The 14,654-nt window shown below is 39.9% G+C and overlaps 1 protein-coding gene across 1 annotated transcript in view; it reads right to left on the bottom strand.

Annotated features, from left to right (window-relative positions):
- Positions 1-14,654, bottom strand: part of GALNT12 (polypeptide N-acetylgalactosaminyltransferase 12) — a 51,757-nt gene that overhangs the window by 16,768 nt on the left and 20,335 nt on the right. The window contains exons 5-7 of the mRNA XM_082045875.1: positions 14,010-14,127; positions 6,439-6,615; positions 3,680-3,811 (exon numbers count right to left, since the gene is read on the bottom strand). Coding sequence (XP_081902001.1) covers positions 3,680-3,811; positions 6,439-6,615; positions 14,010-14,127 — 427 coding nt within the window. The remainder of the gene's footprint in view (positions 1-3,679; positions 3,812-6,438; positions 6,616-14,009; positions 14,128-14,654) is intronic.

A 14,654-nucleotide genomic window follows, 5' to 3' on the forward strand; every position in this document is an offset into this window, starting at 1 on the left:
GGCCAAAAAAGATGCTATGTCAAAAAAAGACAGATATCAGTGTACCACTCAAGAACATAAAAGGGATTGTCAGCCCTTCCAGAAACACTGACATCTTCTTATTTTTAACCCACTGAATGCCTACCAGCTTCACTCCCACAAAACAAAACAAAACAAACAAACAAAAAAAACCACAAAAAACCAAAACCAAATCAAACCAAACCAAACGAAAAAAAAAAAAAACAAACCAAAAAAAACCCAACCCCACACCAAAATGTTGAGTTCATGTCCCACACAAAGTTCCAAAGTCACATGGAGCCCAAGGATCAGAAACACTGTTTGTACAGGTGCCCAGGGCACTGTATGGCTTAAAAATGGCAGCTGCTTGAGCCAAGCAAGGAGATAGAATGATACAGCCACAGAATGGTTTGGGTTGGAAGGCACCTTTAAAGACCACCTAGTCCAATCCCCCTGCCATGGGCAAGGTCCACCTTCCATTAGATCTGGTGCCTCAAAACCCCACCTAACCTGACCTCAAACACTTCCAGGGATGGAGCATCCACAGCTTCTCTGGACAACCTGTTCCAGTGCCTCACCGCCCTCATTGTAAAAAATTTCTTCCTTACATCTATATATAGATATAAGACCATGCCTATGCCCCTACCCTGGCAGTTGAGGAACCCTGAGAAGAAATGTATGCACTCTCATTCAGAGCTCTAGGAGCTTCTATTTCGCCTTGCTTTAATACACCACTGCACAAAACAATACTGGGAGCTCAGATGGGAAGGTGGATTAATCTCTACAAATTGCATTTGCTCTTTCATTAAAATAGTGAATAGGGACTTAAGATGTGCTCCTACAAAGATGTTTTGCAAAAAAGGGAATAGCCCTTGAAGTTCTAGCAATTTATGTTTAAGTTGCCCATGCAGTTATCTTTCTAGTTAATGTTGCTATCTCATACGGCACTTTAGGAGATTAAATTTTGGAAAATATTTAATGGCCTCTGTAGCCTTAACATTTGAAATTTTACATTTTGAACTGTACTCCACTGCTCCTGTACTGGAATATTTATGGAAAAATCTGACTAAAGTAAAAAAAAAAAAAAAATGAACAAGAACACTCATAATATTGATAGTATTCCTTCTCGAAGCACAGTTTTGTTCAGAGTACTGAATGAAATTAGGATTGTGGCATTCTAGATTTATTCATGCTATATGATTTTGGTATAAAGTGTACTAATTTTACTACTAAAGAAACTTATTTCCCTCATTTCTAGGCCTCAGTTTATAAGAATGCAAACATAGCTCAGGCAAAAATATTTAAAATTCTGTAGGTTTAAATGAAGTTTTAGGCAGCTAAACTTTTAGACAACCAGGCTTAGCACAGATGGGAAAAATTTATCTATGTATCAGGAGAAAAGTTTTAGCAAAGTGTCTAATTGTTAGTGCATGCCCAATAATTCTTGCATTTCAAGAACATATGGCTGACCTATGGATAATGTTAGAAAGATTTATTAACTTCAGTATAAAGATTTTCAAGGGAGAGAGAAATTCCCATATCTCTTTGCAATCCCTTTGAACAATTAAATAACCTCACACTACGCTGAGCTGTTAACAAAGCCAACACTTTTAAACACAGTATTTTTGTGAACAAGAAAAGTACTATATGGCTAAGACAGGAGTAAAGAACACCATCAGTGATTCACTGAAGTTAGCAGATGGGATTTAATATCCACAAATCAGTTGAATCAGTAGGTGTCATTTTTTGCACTGTCACTTCCTAGAGTATAACTGTACTTTAATCACATTTTAAATTCTTCCTGCCAAAGAATGGTGTATTCTTATTATACTCACAACGAAATGACAGCATTTAAGAATTGTTTTAGAGAGATATATAGAGCACACCTAAATTACACCCTAGATACTTCAAGCAGCTCTGAACAAGAATTATTATTTCTAGGTATTGTCAACACCTTTCTTGAGGATGACACGTGCAGTTAAATTGTGAAAGAGACTGCAGAAATTCCTTTCCCTCCCCAAGGGGTTGAAGTGCTATCCCTGCCACCAGTCTAGGCTTTCTTTTGGAGGTGAAGGATGGAGGTGAAAGGGAAGATAAGGTTACTGAAATGATCCTGGAAGGTAAATCTCATCTTATTGCTTCAACTGTCCCTGATCTTGTCAGTCAGCGATCCAGCACAAAACAACAGAAAACACACCAGTGCTGTACCATGGGCTATTTAAGGTACTGGATAATGGTGGGTTATTACCTTTCATGCCAGCGATTACCCAGAGGTACCAACTCAAGTGCAAGCTGCAAGGCAAAGGAAGGAGGGCGGCTGCTCTCCCAAGGGCTTTGCTGCCAACTGATATGCTCCCTGTGGGAAGTGCAGATCCCTGGGGCAAATGCAGCTTCCCTGAGGAAACCGCAGCATTCCCACATTAGGGAAGACTGAAAGGAGACTTGGTTCCTGCATGTTTTGTACACCCTCAGTGATCAGTTTTTTTCCCGGCATCAAAGGAGATCCATCAGAGACTGAGTAACTGAATAATTGAATCGATAGAAAAGATCGAATGGAAAAGATCTTTAAGATCATCGAGTCCAACCATTAACCTAACACTGCCAAGTCCACCTCTAAACCATGTCCCTAAGAACCTCACCTATGTGTCATTTAAACACCTCCAGGGATGGTGACTCCACCACTTCCTTAGGCAGCCTGTTCCAATACTTGACAACCCTTCCTGTGAAGAAGTTTTTCCTAATATTCAATCTAAACTTCGCCCAGCCCAGACAGCAGCAAGGTCAGACTGTTGTGATCTGGGCTGGATGCGATGCAGCATGGTGGGAACGCAACTTAGCCAGATCTGCAGAGCCATTGAGTTACCAGCAAAAGTACTTCTAAGTTACTGTGGCACTGGAAACCAGGAAGGTATTTTATACATCTTTGCCTGGCAGAAAGTTGCAGCCTTGTCTTCCTAATGAGACATGCAGCAAATATCTGCTGATTTTTCAGAGGAAGAAGGTATTTGCCGCATCATCTCTCCCTTCATCCCTTCCAAATGAGATTAAAGTAATGTGACAAACATGGAGCTATAGTTTATATTTATTTGCAAGCTGCAAATAGCATAGAGAGTTGTCGACTCTTAAAAAAAGAGAAGAGGATTCTGACATTGAACCAATGAAAATCACTTGTGAAGCTGTGCTGGTCTAAAGTGACCTCCAGATTAAAAATTAACACGTTTTTGACATGCTGAATCCTATATGACCTGGAAGCACACAGCACCAGTTTTTTCCTGTCATCAGAGCATCATAGTTTTCATTAGATAAAGTGTGCAAACACATGTTTCAAAGCACATTCTATTTCCAAGTTGTCTACTAAAACCCAGAAAACTTTGGTGCTCTCTTTTTTTGCTATGCAACATTTTAACAAATCAAAACATCATCCTTTGCTGCCTTTAACACTCCCAAGACCTCGCTTGGAAGGTGAAATTCATGACCATGTTACCTGTCCCTACCCTTCTACAGAACTCTTTATAAACAGCATCCACTAGAATAAAGATTCTGATAGGAAACACATTTTAAAGCCTACCAATTCTAACTGAATTCTATCAAAATCCCAAACACTTTTCAGCATAAAAACACCTTGATACTGGTAGGAGAGCTCAGAGAACTGTGAATAGGCCCTTTCTCAGCAGCCACGTACCATTCCATAGAAGCCTGGTCTGTCCTCAGGTACATGAAGCTCTGGGTACACGTTCTCCAAGAACCATTTGAAGTCCTTACATTTCAGCTTCTCTCGAAGGAGTCTCCTTTCTGTCACATCTCCATATGGTTCCTGAAAGAAAAAAAATAAAAAACTTTCAAAAACCCCAACCAGAGCAGATGCTCTCAAATTATCTGTATACATTATTAGGAACTGTATGCTGAAGCAATGAGTAGGACTTTTAGCCAGGAAAAAATCTCATGTTTGGGTGCTGGATTTTATTTCATTATCCTTACATTCATTAAATATTGAAAAAAAAGTATTGGAGCAGTGCATGTAAAACTTTAAAATATTCTACAAGACAGTTTGGCTCTCCAAATCTGCAAGTAAGGAAGTCCTTGCATACAGACTGCTGGGAACGGCGAAGGCATATTGGAAAATAAAACTTCCTTTAGCTGGATAATTGAAAGTCTCAAAAGCAGTGAATGAATCAAGAATTTTAAATTATCCCACCATCCATTTGCAAATTACCTGTACAGACAGTTTTAACTTAACTGATGGAATTTGTAAAATCTGCTAATGTTTCCTTTGAACCTCATCGTTTTGGAGGGTGGGGAGCATGAAATCTTAAACCTCCAGAGAAAAGCTTTCATTGCAGACTTTTCCCTGTCTATAGACTGGAGCAGAGTTCACATCTTTTCACATCTGTCTTCAAAAAATCTGTCTTTATATTGACTAGGGACTTCAGAGAGTCAGGCATGAGTTACTGTTTGCAGCCTTCAGATTTTTACAGGTCACTTGCCACACTCCTTTGTGAAACCACAAATATATTTGCATTTCTCGAAGTTGTGGAAATATGACTGAAAACACGAAGCAGATGTAAAATAGAGGCAGAAGATGCCTGCTTAAATAAAGAAAGAGCTCTGAGGTCTGAATGTTAATCTTGAAGAGAAACTTTACAGAAGCAAGTTCTGCAGCCATAGCATCAATCATGTTTCCATTATGGAATTTAATGCTTGAGTTAGATGAAGTAAAAGAGACTGAACTCAACTGCTGCAACAGGAGGTACACAGAGTATTAGGGAAACTGGAGTGCATGGGCGGCAGCTTTGATACATGCAAAAAAACCCCACATGTATCTCAGCTCACATCCACTGTGTTACAATAAGCCAATATGCAAAACTTCTGATACTAACACACAAATATCCCTTCAAGTTGAAGTTTTGTCATCACAGATGTCAGCTGCCAAGAACTTTACAAGAAAACTTGGTAGTACTTATTGGTGTTTTCTCTTTGCCTATGGCAAGCAGAATCTGCCTGCAATCTCCCTTCTTCAGACACAAAACCCCTGCTTCTCTCAAAGTCAGACTCTAATAATAAAACCTAAATGGCTTTTATGATGCTGAAGTAAAACAATTATTACAAATGCGTAGACTATAATAATCTAATTACCCAGTTTAATCCAAAGGAACACGAGATGGAAGCTAAGCAAATTCAGCTTCCCCAGTGTCCTCCAGCTTATCCTTTAAAAGTGTAATGGTTTCAAGAGCATTTTTTCCACCAGCATGTCTACTGGGGTAAGGCCACCCAAACGTGTGGGGAGCTCCCTGTACCCCTACCTGGTCCTCAAGCTCTGGTCTGGCATGGCCAGAGGTGGGTACCCAGCAGCCCACCCAGGGCAGGTCTTTCCTTTCCATGCCAAGAGCAGAGCCTGCGGAGATCAAGCACCTCCAGAAACAAGCAGGAGCAGAGAGTGATTTCTTTTAAGCTTGAATGTTGGGCTTTGCGTCAGAGGTTCATGTAAGTCATTCGTAGATGCTGTCAGGGTATTTCCATGTTATTGTCTTCCAGCCTATGAGCCCCTCACGATAAATATATCCAACATATGAATTTGCATGCTGCATTACTGTTCTGATCTACTCAATTTTCACAGTATTTATCTTCTGAAAAATTTTGCAAGCAAACGCCGAAAAAAAAAAACAAACAAAAACCAACCAAACAACAACACAACAACAAACAAAAAACAAAAACAACAAAACAAACAAAACCCCACAGAGACAAAAACTAACAAAACCAAAACAAATAAATAAATAAATAAACAACAAAAAAGAACTGATACTTCAGACATTTTATTAGGAACATTTTCATCTGAATTCCCAAGACTGATTTTAATTAATCTTTGCAATATTGTTTTGGTACTTTAAAAAAAAAATTAAACCATGCATTATGCAGCAGTAAATCAAACAAAAAATCCATTCTGTCTTACATCAGTCCAAAGTTTTGCAACTATCACAGGAGAGGTAATTTTGCTAAACATTATTACCATGCTGTTCACTTAAAGATCTACTGTCCATTGAACCTTGCTGACTAAGACTTCACTAATTGTGTGTCTCTTCTGCAATTCTTTATTGATAGAATCCTGTATCAGTTGTTTCATGGAGATGCACATTTTAGGCTAAACAGCTCCTCCTTACTTGGGTCACCTTGCTAAACTTTATTCTTTCATTTATTAATTCATTCATTTAATATTGATACAAACATGGTCTCCTTCTCTAGTCTTACAGAATTTCAGATTTTTTTCAATAAATTAAAAATTAAGTAGATTTACACTTATTCTATGTCTCGGAAAAAGTTTCAGAAGAAATAAGAAATAAGAAATAAACATAAAAAGCACTTCATGTTAAATATCAGCTAAATTAATAGTTATGTCATTGAAAACAAAGTCAATTGAAATTCCAAGAACAATGGGCTTGAACTCACCAGGCGAGCATGTGGGTTTCGGTGGTAATAAAGTTCTTTATATTCATCCATCCACACTTCAGCTGCACGCACACTATTTGCCAAAGCTTTGGACCGTGAGTATGGAGCTTGTTTGGGGAAAACATGACCTACATGTGAGCAAGGGTGGATCTCAAGACTTCCTCCACACTGCCATATCTGAGTAAAGAATAGACATTTTGCATCATTAATTTGAATCTTTGCAAGCAGACGGATACAAGTGATGATATGTCTTTGCAAGGATAACACCTTCTCAAGAGCATCAAAGCATACTATAAGCAACACATAAAATAAGTGTGTGTTTCATTTGATGAGATTAAATGAATCCTTGCAAACACTGAGCAAACTACTGGGAGTAACAAGGAGACAACCTCATCTCCGATTTTATGTGGTATGCAATTGTTCCTTTCTTAGCTTTACTTTCTCTGAAGACATTATGAAGAAATGGCCCACAATATTTCTGCAGGTCTAACAATGGTCTACTATTCCAGTTATACAGGCATTTTTAAAAGAGTCTATTTCTAGTCCAAATTAGCCATACAAATAGCCTCCTGAAAGATACTGATGACTGATTCCTTACCAGAAACTTACTCTTGTATTCTGCAGGACAGCTAACTTGACAAAACATGTAAACTCATCATATTATCGGAGAACGATAATTTGTGTTTCCATTTCCACATTCACCATCTCAGAAGAAAAGTATGGGTGCCTGGTCATGAAATGTAACTAACCTTTTTCATTGGAAAGCTGGGAAAAGAACCCAAGACCTAACACATGAAAAGAAAAAGCAAAGTAATTCTGTAACTGATCCATGGTGGTCCAGCCAAGATTAGTGAAAGAAATCTCTCCTATCTAAACAACATTCTTACTTTCTGCCAAGGAAAGTACTTGAACGTGAATGTGGAATTGGCAGAACTCACTCTGCCCTCATCCTTATGCCTCTGGCTCTCCAAATCAGAAAATACATGGCCCTGGGGATAAAGCCCATTCATGACCACTAAGCAGGGACACTAGTTTCAGAACTCTGTGCCAATTTTTGTAATTATTCCAATCTCCTTTGTAAATTGTGGACTTTGGGCAGCTCACCCATACAGCCACTGACCTCAAGTTTGATGTAATGAATGGAAAGCATGTCTAGGTATTTTCCAATTATTACTATGCAATGTGGCAGACAACCTGTTTTTGGCAGGTACCTGAAACAAGGGTTCTGAAATCGTCAGATGGGAGGAAAGGCAGGATATGTTGCTGCCCTGAACCGACTTGAGGTCATCACCAATGGCTCTCATAGACTTCTTGTGGAAGCTTTTTGAGAACTAGCACTTCAGTGAGCCGATTCCCCTCATGTATTCAACTGCGCACAGGTGACAGTTCACCTTTCCTTCGCACACGGAGGACAAGCGAAATTAGCCGAGATGTGCCTAAGGGGTAAAGGTTTGCTCCCTGACAACCTTCTTGCATAACAAATAAATTTTTAATTACATGTTATTCAAAGGAACACAGCAGGAGTGAAACCTATGAGGCAGCAAATAAAACTTCTGTACTTAATAACAACAGAGCAGACAGGACTTTTTCTGTCTCTCTTCCTGGGACTTTCAGGGATCCAGAAAGTCACTAGAGATGGCAGCCTTCAGCATACACAAGATGGACGTTGTCTTCAGAATGGTTATTTTAGGGGTTGTTTTTTTCTTTTGTTTGTTGGGTTTCTGTTGTAGTTGGGTTTTGTTTTGCTTTCTTTTGGGGGGTTGCGTTTGTTTTCTGTTTTGTTTTGGGGTGGGTTTTTGGTTTTTTGTTTGGTTGATTTTTAGTTACTTAGGATTTCTCTCAAATTTCTTAATTTAGAAACTAATGAATGTTGTCTCAGTTGATTTTGTTTGGGATAATGACAGCAGACCTTTACAAGTGGCACCATACTGTGCTTAATAAGGAAACTGTAAGCACTGTAATACACGTTTATTTTTATAACAAAAGATCTCCTCTTAAAGGTATAGGTAATTCATTATCCAAATATAGGGAGCACTGGATAATCTTCCTGGATTTAAAATTTTAATTTCTCGCTTTTCATGAGTGGTTTCTCTCTTTTTTGTTGCTGTTTGGAGAAGTATCTTTGTAATTTGAACAGAAATATAATAAAAGGAATTATACAAGAAATCTAGAATTCTGAATTCTATACCAATCTTTAAACAATTTGCATATCTTCACAGGTAAGCTATACTACTGCCATTTTGAAAGCTGCTATGAAACCAGCTATTTTCACTTTAAGATCTCCCTTTTTGAGATCTGTTTCAAAACAATAGCTTTCTTACATTCCAATTTCTACATACAAGATTACTTTTTTAAAGTTGAAATGTATCAAGGAAGACCTGTTTGTCAACAAATGTTAAGTATCATTAAATTTATTAGACTTCAACAATTTCCATATTTATTTTATTCCATATTAGCATTTTTAAATTGATTATTACTGCTTTGATGAGTCTATTTTGAAACAAGATATGAGGAATGGACCATAAAGACTACTGGAGTAAAAATGTACAGTTAAGGAGGAAGCACGTTCTTCCACTCTTCCGTGGTAAAGTCTGATTTAAATGAACTAAAACAGACTGACTTTACCTCTGTTAAACTGCTGCCAAAAAGAGAATTCCATAACAGCTGATTTTTCAATAATTAAAATTCTGATTTTCTCTAAAAAATAACTGTAGGTTGCAAAGCAATGGTCATTAAATTCTGCTTCCTTTATTAAAACAGTTTAAAACTTCTCTTGTCTTCATATTTAAAACACAAGTATATTTCAGCTAAACAATTCATAAAAATATTTATTAATTTTTTTAACGGAAAACACATTTTGACCTCTACATAAAATAAAGTGAAAAGAGCAAGGAGAAAAGAGAGAAAGCAAGGAATTCACTAGAGAAAGCCAAGTTCACTACTAAGTCCTAAATAAGTGACTCTAGTGAAGGTTATCCCGTAAAACTAGTCACACTTCCTTTAACAAAGAAGCACATTAGATTTCATGTATCTTTTGCATGCTCATGTGCATGAAAATATGTTTCTTTACTAGGTCTGGCTAACTTGCAGCTCATTATAAAAGCACACATTTTTTCCTTCAACAAGAAAAGAAGAGAAGGTGACATTCATTTTTACTTTCACTTTCATCTTGATGCATGCAGGCTATCAAATTCTTTTCTGTTCTTTTCAGAGAGTGGCATTACAAAAAGCTGCAGTAGAAGTACAGAACTCACATTGGGATCCCCATCCCTGCTCGGGTCTTTGGACAACTGACCTAATGCTGGCTCATTGAATGCTAAATAAGAAAAGCTCTATAAGCTCTACCACCTCCATTCTAGCATTAAAATAATAATAATAATAAAATAATAATAATTTTAAAAATGGATGCTACCTCCTGAGTAAAGATAAACTGCAGAAAACACTGTTGCTGCCCCTCTCTCTGCTGCAATTTTGCTTGCTGGCTTGCAGCTGAGCCCCCCTGCCCGCTGCTCCTGCAGCATCTGCTGGAGCTGGGTGGGTAGGGGGGGCTTCCCCACCTGCATGAACCCATCCTGGCTGCTCCCACCACAAAACAGATTTCCAGATCCAGGCAGAAAGAAGCAATACCAAAATATCAGAAACGAGAAGACCCCAGGCAATCGGAGGAGCATCATCCAGGCCTGTGGACAATGAAATTTCCAAAAGAAGTAAATAGTTTTGCCTTTCTGCACATGTGTGGCTTTCCCTCATGCTGTGATGGTGGGTTGAAGGGCAGACTGCGGGTGTATCAAGCAGTGGTCCCCAGAAACAAATTTACATTGCAGTACCACTAGCAGGACCAAGAGCAGAGAGGGGAAAAAAGATGCAACCAGTTCTCCTTGCTCCATGTACAGGAGGGGGAAGACAAAAGAGCATGTTTCGCATCCCTCAGAAAGAGGAGTTTCAATGTCCATTATGCCCATGAAGTGAAATGTTATTCAGCCAAATAGCATTAAGCAATTCAACATCAAGGCACATTGACTCGATCCTGCATTCAGCGTGCAGCCTCCATCTCTCTTAGTCATCATGCTTTTAGCTGAAGCTTTGTCCTTGTTGCACCTCTCAAAACCACAGAGAATTTCTCCAGCTTAGAATAATTGAAATATGAGAAAGAGAAGGCTTGAGGACAAGTCCTTTCATGTCATCAGGAGATGGTGGTGTTTTCAGAGATGAGAAGAACAACGAATTAATTCACAGAGTTTTTCGGTATCCGTGCTCCTAATTTTCAGGTCTGGCAGGTCTAAAAGCCACAGAGACAACAGAATTAACACTGATTTATCCCTCTTGACCTTCTTCGGTGCTCTGCTGTCTTCCACCAAAACACTCACCACAGGAAGCGCGTGTAGAGAGGTTTGAAATCAATAGAGGAAAGCACGTTGTACACAATTTGGATCCAAATGCCTACATCCTACTGGCAACCTGCAATAATAAAATTAACATGCCCAGGCACACTCGCTGGCCATTGTACAGCCTGTCTTATCAAACCGTTGGCCTCCCGGAAGACAGCCTCTTGACCCACCTGCAGCATGCAGAGCCCCAGACCACAGCTCCCACGCTGCTTCGTCATTTAATCACATCTTTTAGCCCCCACAAGCCACATGCCTGCTCTCAGCCTCGAGCATGACATACCATGGGCCTGTGGCCACTGACGGAGCACCATGAGCCCCTGGACTGGCGCACCCATGTCCCTGCTCAGCCCCTCCAACATGCACGGCAGCGTGTCTGTGCACAGCCCCCAGCACACTGGCTCCGAGGACTCTGCTGCTGCTCCTTTTGTGCTTCTCCTGCCTGCTAGGTAGCCTCTGATGCTTCCTCCAGCCCACAAGAAGACCACATTTCTCCATGTTGAAGGAGCAAAGGCACTGCTCGTTCATGCTGCTGCACCCCATGGGGTCAAACACCTGGTTGAGGGGAACCAGCAACGTCAGAAATCAGACTTGCTGCCAGAGCCTGGTAGAGGTGACCAGCAATGATCATTTGGGTCTAAAACAGCAGCCAGTGCAGGGGCACTCCATGTTATACAGGGCAGGGGTATGGCTTCTCCTGTCTGCAAGCCTTGGTCTACCAAAAGCGAGGCATGAAGAGTGGAAAGCCAAGAACTGCATGCAAAGAGGGCCATCTTCGAGACTTTCTACAAGGAGCTATAGAAAGCTCCCACAATCCATCTCAGAGAACAAAATCCCTGCCATGTGCGGCAGTGCTACCTCTAACTCTGACTGGTTATGGGGCAACTACTTTGGTGCTACCAAATCTGTGGCAGCTGTGGTCACAGAAGACATTTCAAACAATATGAAGTAGATCCCGTAACATCCAGTTCTGTCAACTGTGGCTGTTGTTTCCAAGCTTGCTGGTTTGAAAGATGTGCAAATTTCTGTGAAGAGGCCAAGCATATAGTACTATTTTCAAAAGCAGGATCCTTACCACCTCACGGCTCTTCAGTCTGGTTGCATGTGCACTAGAAGACACAAACAAGTGTCTGCAAGAGCCAGACTTGCTCAGTAGTGCATCCAACATGCTTGCCACTGTTACGCTACATTTGTGGGAGACAGTGTCATGCTCTCTGATGTAGTTTGCTGCTAAAGGGAGTCTCCTGTCTCTGCTTGTTTGTCTGCCACAGTAGTATCAGAGCTGAGAAAGTAAGAGACCCAGCAAGCCCCAGGTCAGCAAGCATCTGTACCCAAAAATGCATGACTCTCTCATTGTCATCACCCCTTCCAGTCCCTTGGCAAGCAAGAAAAGCAATTTTCCCTTGCCAGAGTTAGCTAGGGATGGTCAGCAGGCTGCTTTCCAGTTTAACCTACGTTGTGTTGTGACTGATGATGAGCATGATTGTTTCTTTGGGCCTGCAAGTACAAACTCAATCTATTGCTACCTCTGGCTCCCTGAACAGCCTCTCAAAAAGAAGGCATAAAAATAATTTCATCCAGAGCTATTTCATAACTCCTGACCTTCTGACTGAATAATTATCCCACAGAAAATAAATTCCTTCTAGTGGAAAGAGGGGACCAATGGCAACATACACATCAATGTGGACTACACCAGAATGGGAGGCAGCTGGGAGATTCCTGCTTCAGAAGCTCACAGAGCTACAGAAGTGGGCAAGCCACTTTGAGCTTCAGGTGGAGGCCTGCTGACCAAGACAAGTAGGCTATGTGTTTGCATTTACATGCTGGAAACTTTTTCCTGTGTGAGAAAGGAGGTGATCATGAATTCAGATCAAAGAGTAATTCCAGCTGAGAAATCCCTCTCCAGAGAAAAAAAAGTCAGCTCTAGGTCTGTGCTTATTATCCACCCTAATCCTCTTCTTTCCTTATATTTGTGCCCTCTTTGCTAGGATTCCTACACTGCAGGCAACAGGAGACAGGAACAGCAGCCAGGAAGACTCCAAGCTTCTCTGGTGAAGAGGTAGACATCAAGTGAGACAGTCTGCTGATGCTTCCTTTCCCAATAAAGTGGTTTTGTAACATTAAAATACTATGTATACCTGAAATCTGCTGTCACCTGGGGAAAAAAACAAAACAAAACAAAACAACAAAAAAAAAAACCCAAAACACACACATGCAAAAAAAAAAACAAAAAACAAACCAAACCCCACAAACCGCTCCCCCGCCCCCCAAACAACCAAACAGCAACCCTCCTGTCCCACAATCCTGTCCCACAATCCAGTGACACATAAAAATGCTAATATGATCATAAAACATACCGGATGATGAGCAGAAAAAGCAAAGGAAATCCAGGATACTAAGGTTTCAACTCTCTAGTTCACAGTGCACCTCTTATACCACCCTGCATTGCTTCAGCAAGCTAAGTGTGTGATACGGGGCAAACCACAGGCAGCCAGTCTCAGTGGAAACAAGCAGCATCACAGGTAACAACAGAGTTGAGGAGGACAAAACTGTTTTGCTCGTCAGTCTGGAGTGTCTCATATCTCCTCTCTCTCCCACTGCCATAAATCCTTTTCATTCCAGCTACCTATGTGCCTCACACCTGAGCACTGGTCCGCCTTCCAGCAGGGTACAGCTCTACAGTTCCTGGATATTTTCCCCATCATCTTTTATAACCTTTATACAAACTTTTCCTGAAGTGAAATGGAATAAAGCCTTAAAGAAGTGCAGGGGCTGCCTTGTCCCACCCCACTGGTAAGTGCCACCAGCTGCCTCCTGCTCACTCCCATCAACTGCGGTGAGAGCTCCAAGTCACATTACAGAATTAAAAATGTTTCTTTCCAACAATCCTCTTCAAGCCACAGAATGTAAACTTCATCTGCTAATATCACACCACTACTTCAACTCTATACTGGCATTCAAGACAAAGACATGTTTTTAAAAAATGTTTTTAAATGGCTATTCAGAAGGCAAAGAAAGCTATAACAGTGTGAGAACAAGAAAGAGACTCATATAAATATCTCCCAAAATATTCTCTTCTTACTTGTACTTGCTTACACTACAGTCATCTAAGTAGAAGGGCATGAAGAAAGAAATTAAAACCTTGTTTTTATTCTCGGGAAAAAACCTTTCAATTGAGCAACTTACCCTAAATGAGAATTCAAGGTTTTCTCCCCCCCAGACTTCCATTCCTGTGTCATATGAACCAAGATAATCAAAATACTTCTTGCTCACAGAAAACAATCCACCTGCCATGGTCGGAGACCTATGAAAGAGAATAGTAATTCTGAACTAAATAAAAAGCAAAAAAAAATAAATTAACAAACCAATGCAATAGATAAATAATAAAAAAAAAGAGTAGAATTTAATTTTCCATTTTCTCATTTTTTTCTGCATGCAAAGTAACAGACATTGATCAGTTATCATCAAGCCATTTAAATTTAATTTTGTGATAAAAAATTGTATTTGAAACAAGCTCCAGAATGTATTAAAATAAAAATAACAATGTGTCCTGGTTTTGTTGACCTTGACACAATGAAATCAGAGAAGATAAACATTGTGTTAATACAATTGTTGCAATCATAGTGTCTTTGTGAGCAAAAATAAATGACTAGTCTCTTACGTTCACATAGTAGAACATAAGCTTTTTTGTGGCAGAACTATACTAGTCAGCTCTGAAATTATAAGTGCACTATTTTGCTTAAGTAATAAGTATACAAATATTTGTGCTTTAGTAATTAATAATAACATTCCTGATCCTATTAATAGTCAGCGGAAAAACTCTCAGACACC

The sequence above is a fragment of the Streptopelia decaocto genome, assembly GCF_964273445.1.
Source record: "Streptopelia decaocto genome assembly, chromosome: 2".
NCBI classification, from domain to species: domain Eukaryota; kingdom Metazoa; phylum Chordata; class Aves; order Columbiformes; family Columbidae; genus Streptopelia; species Streptopelia decaocto.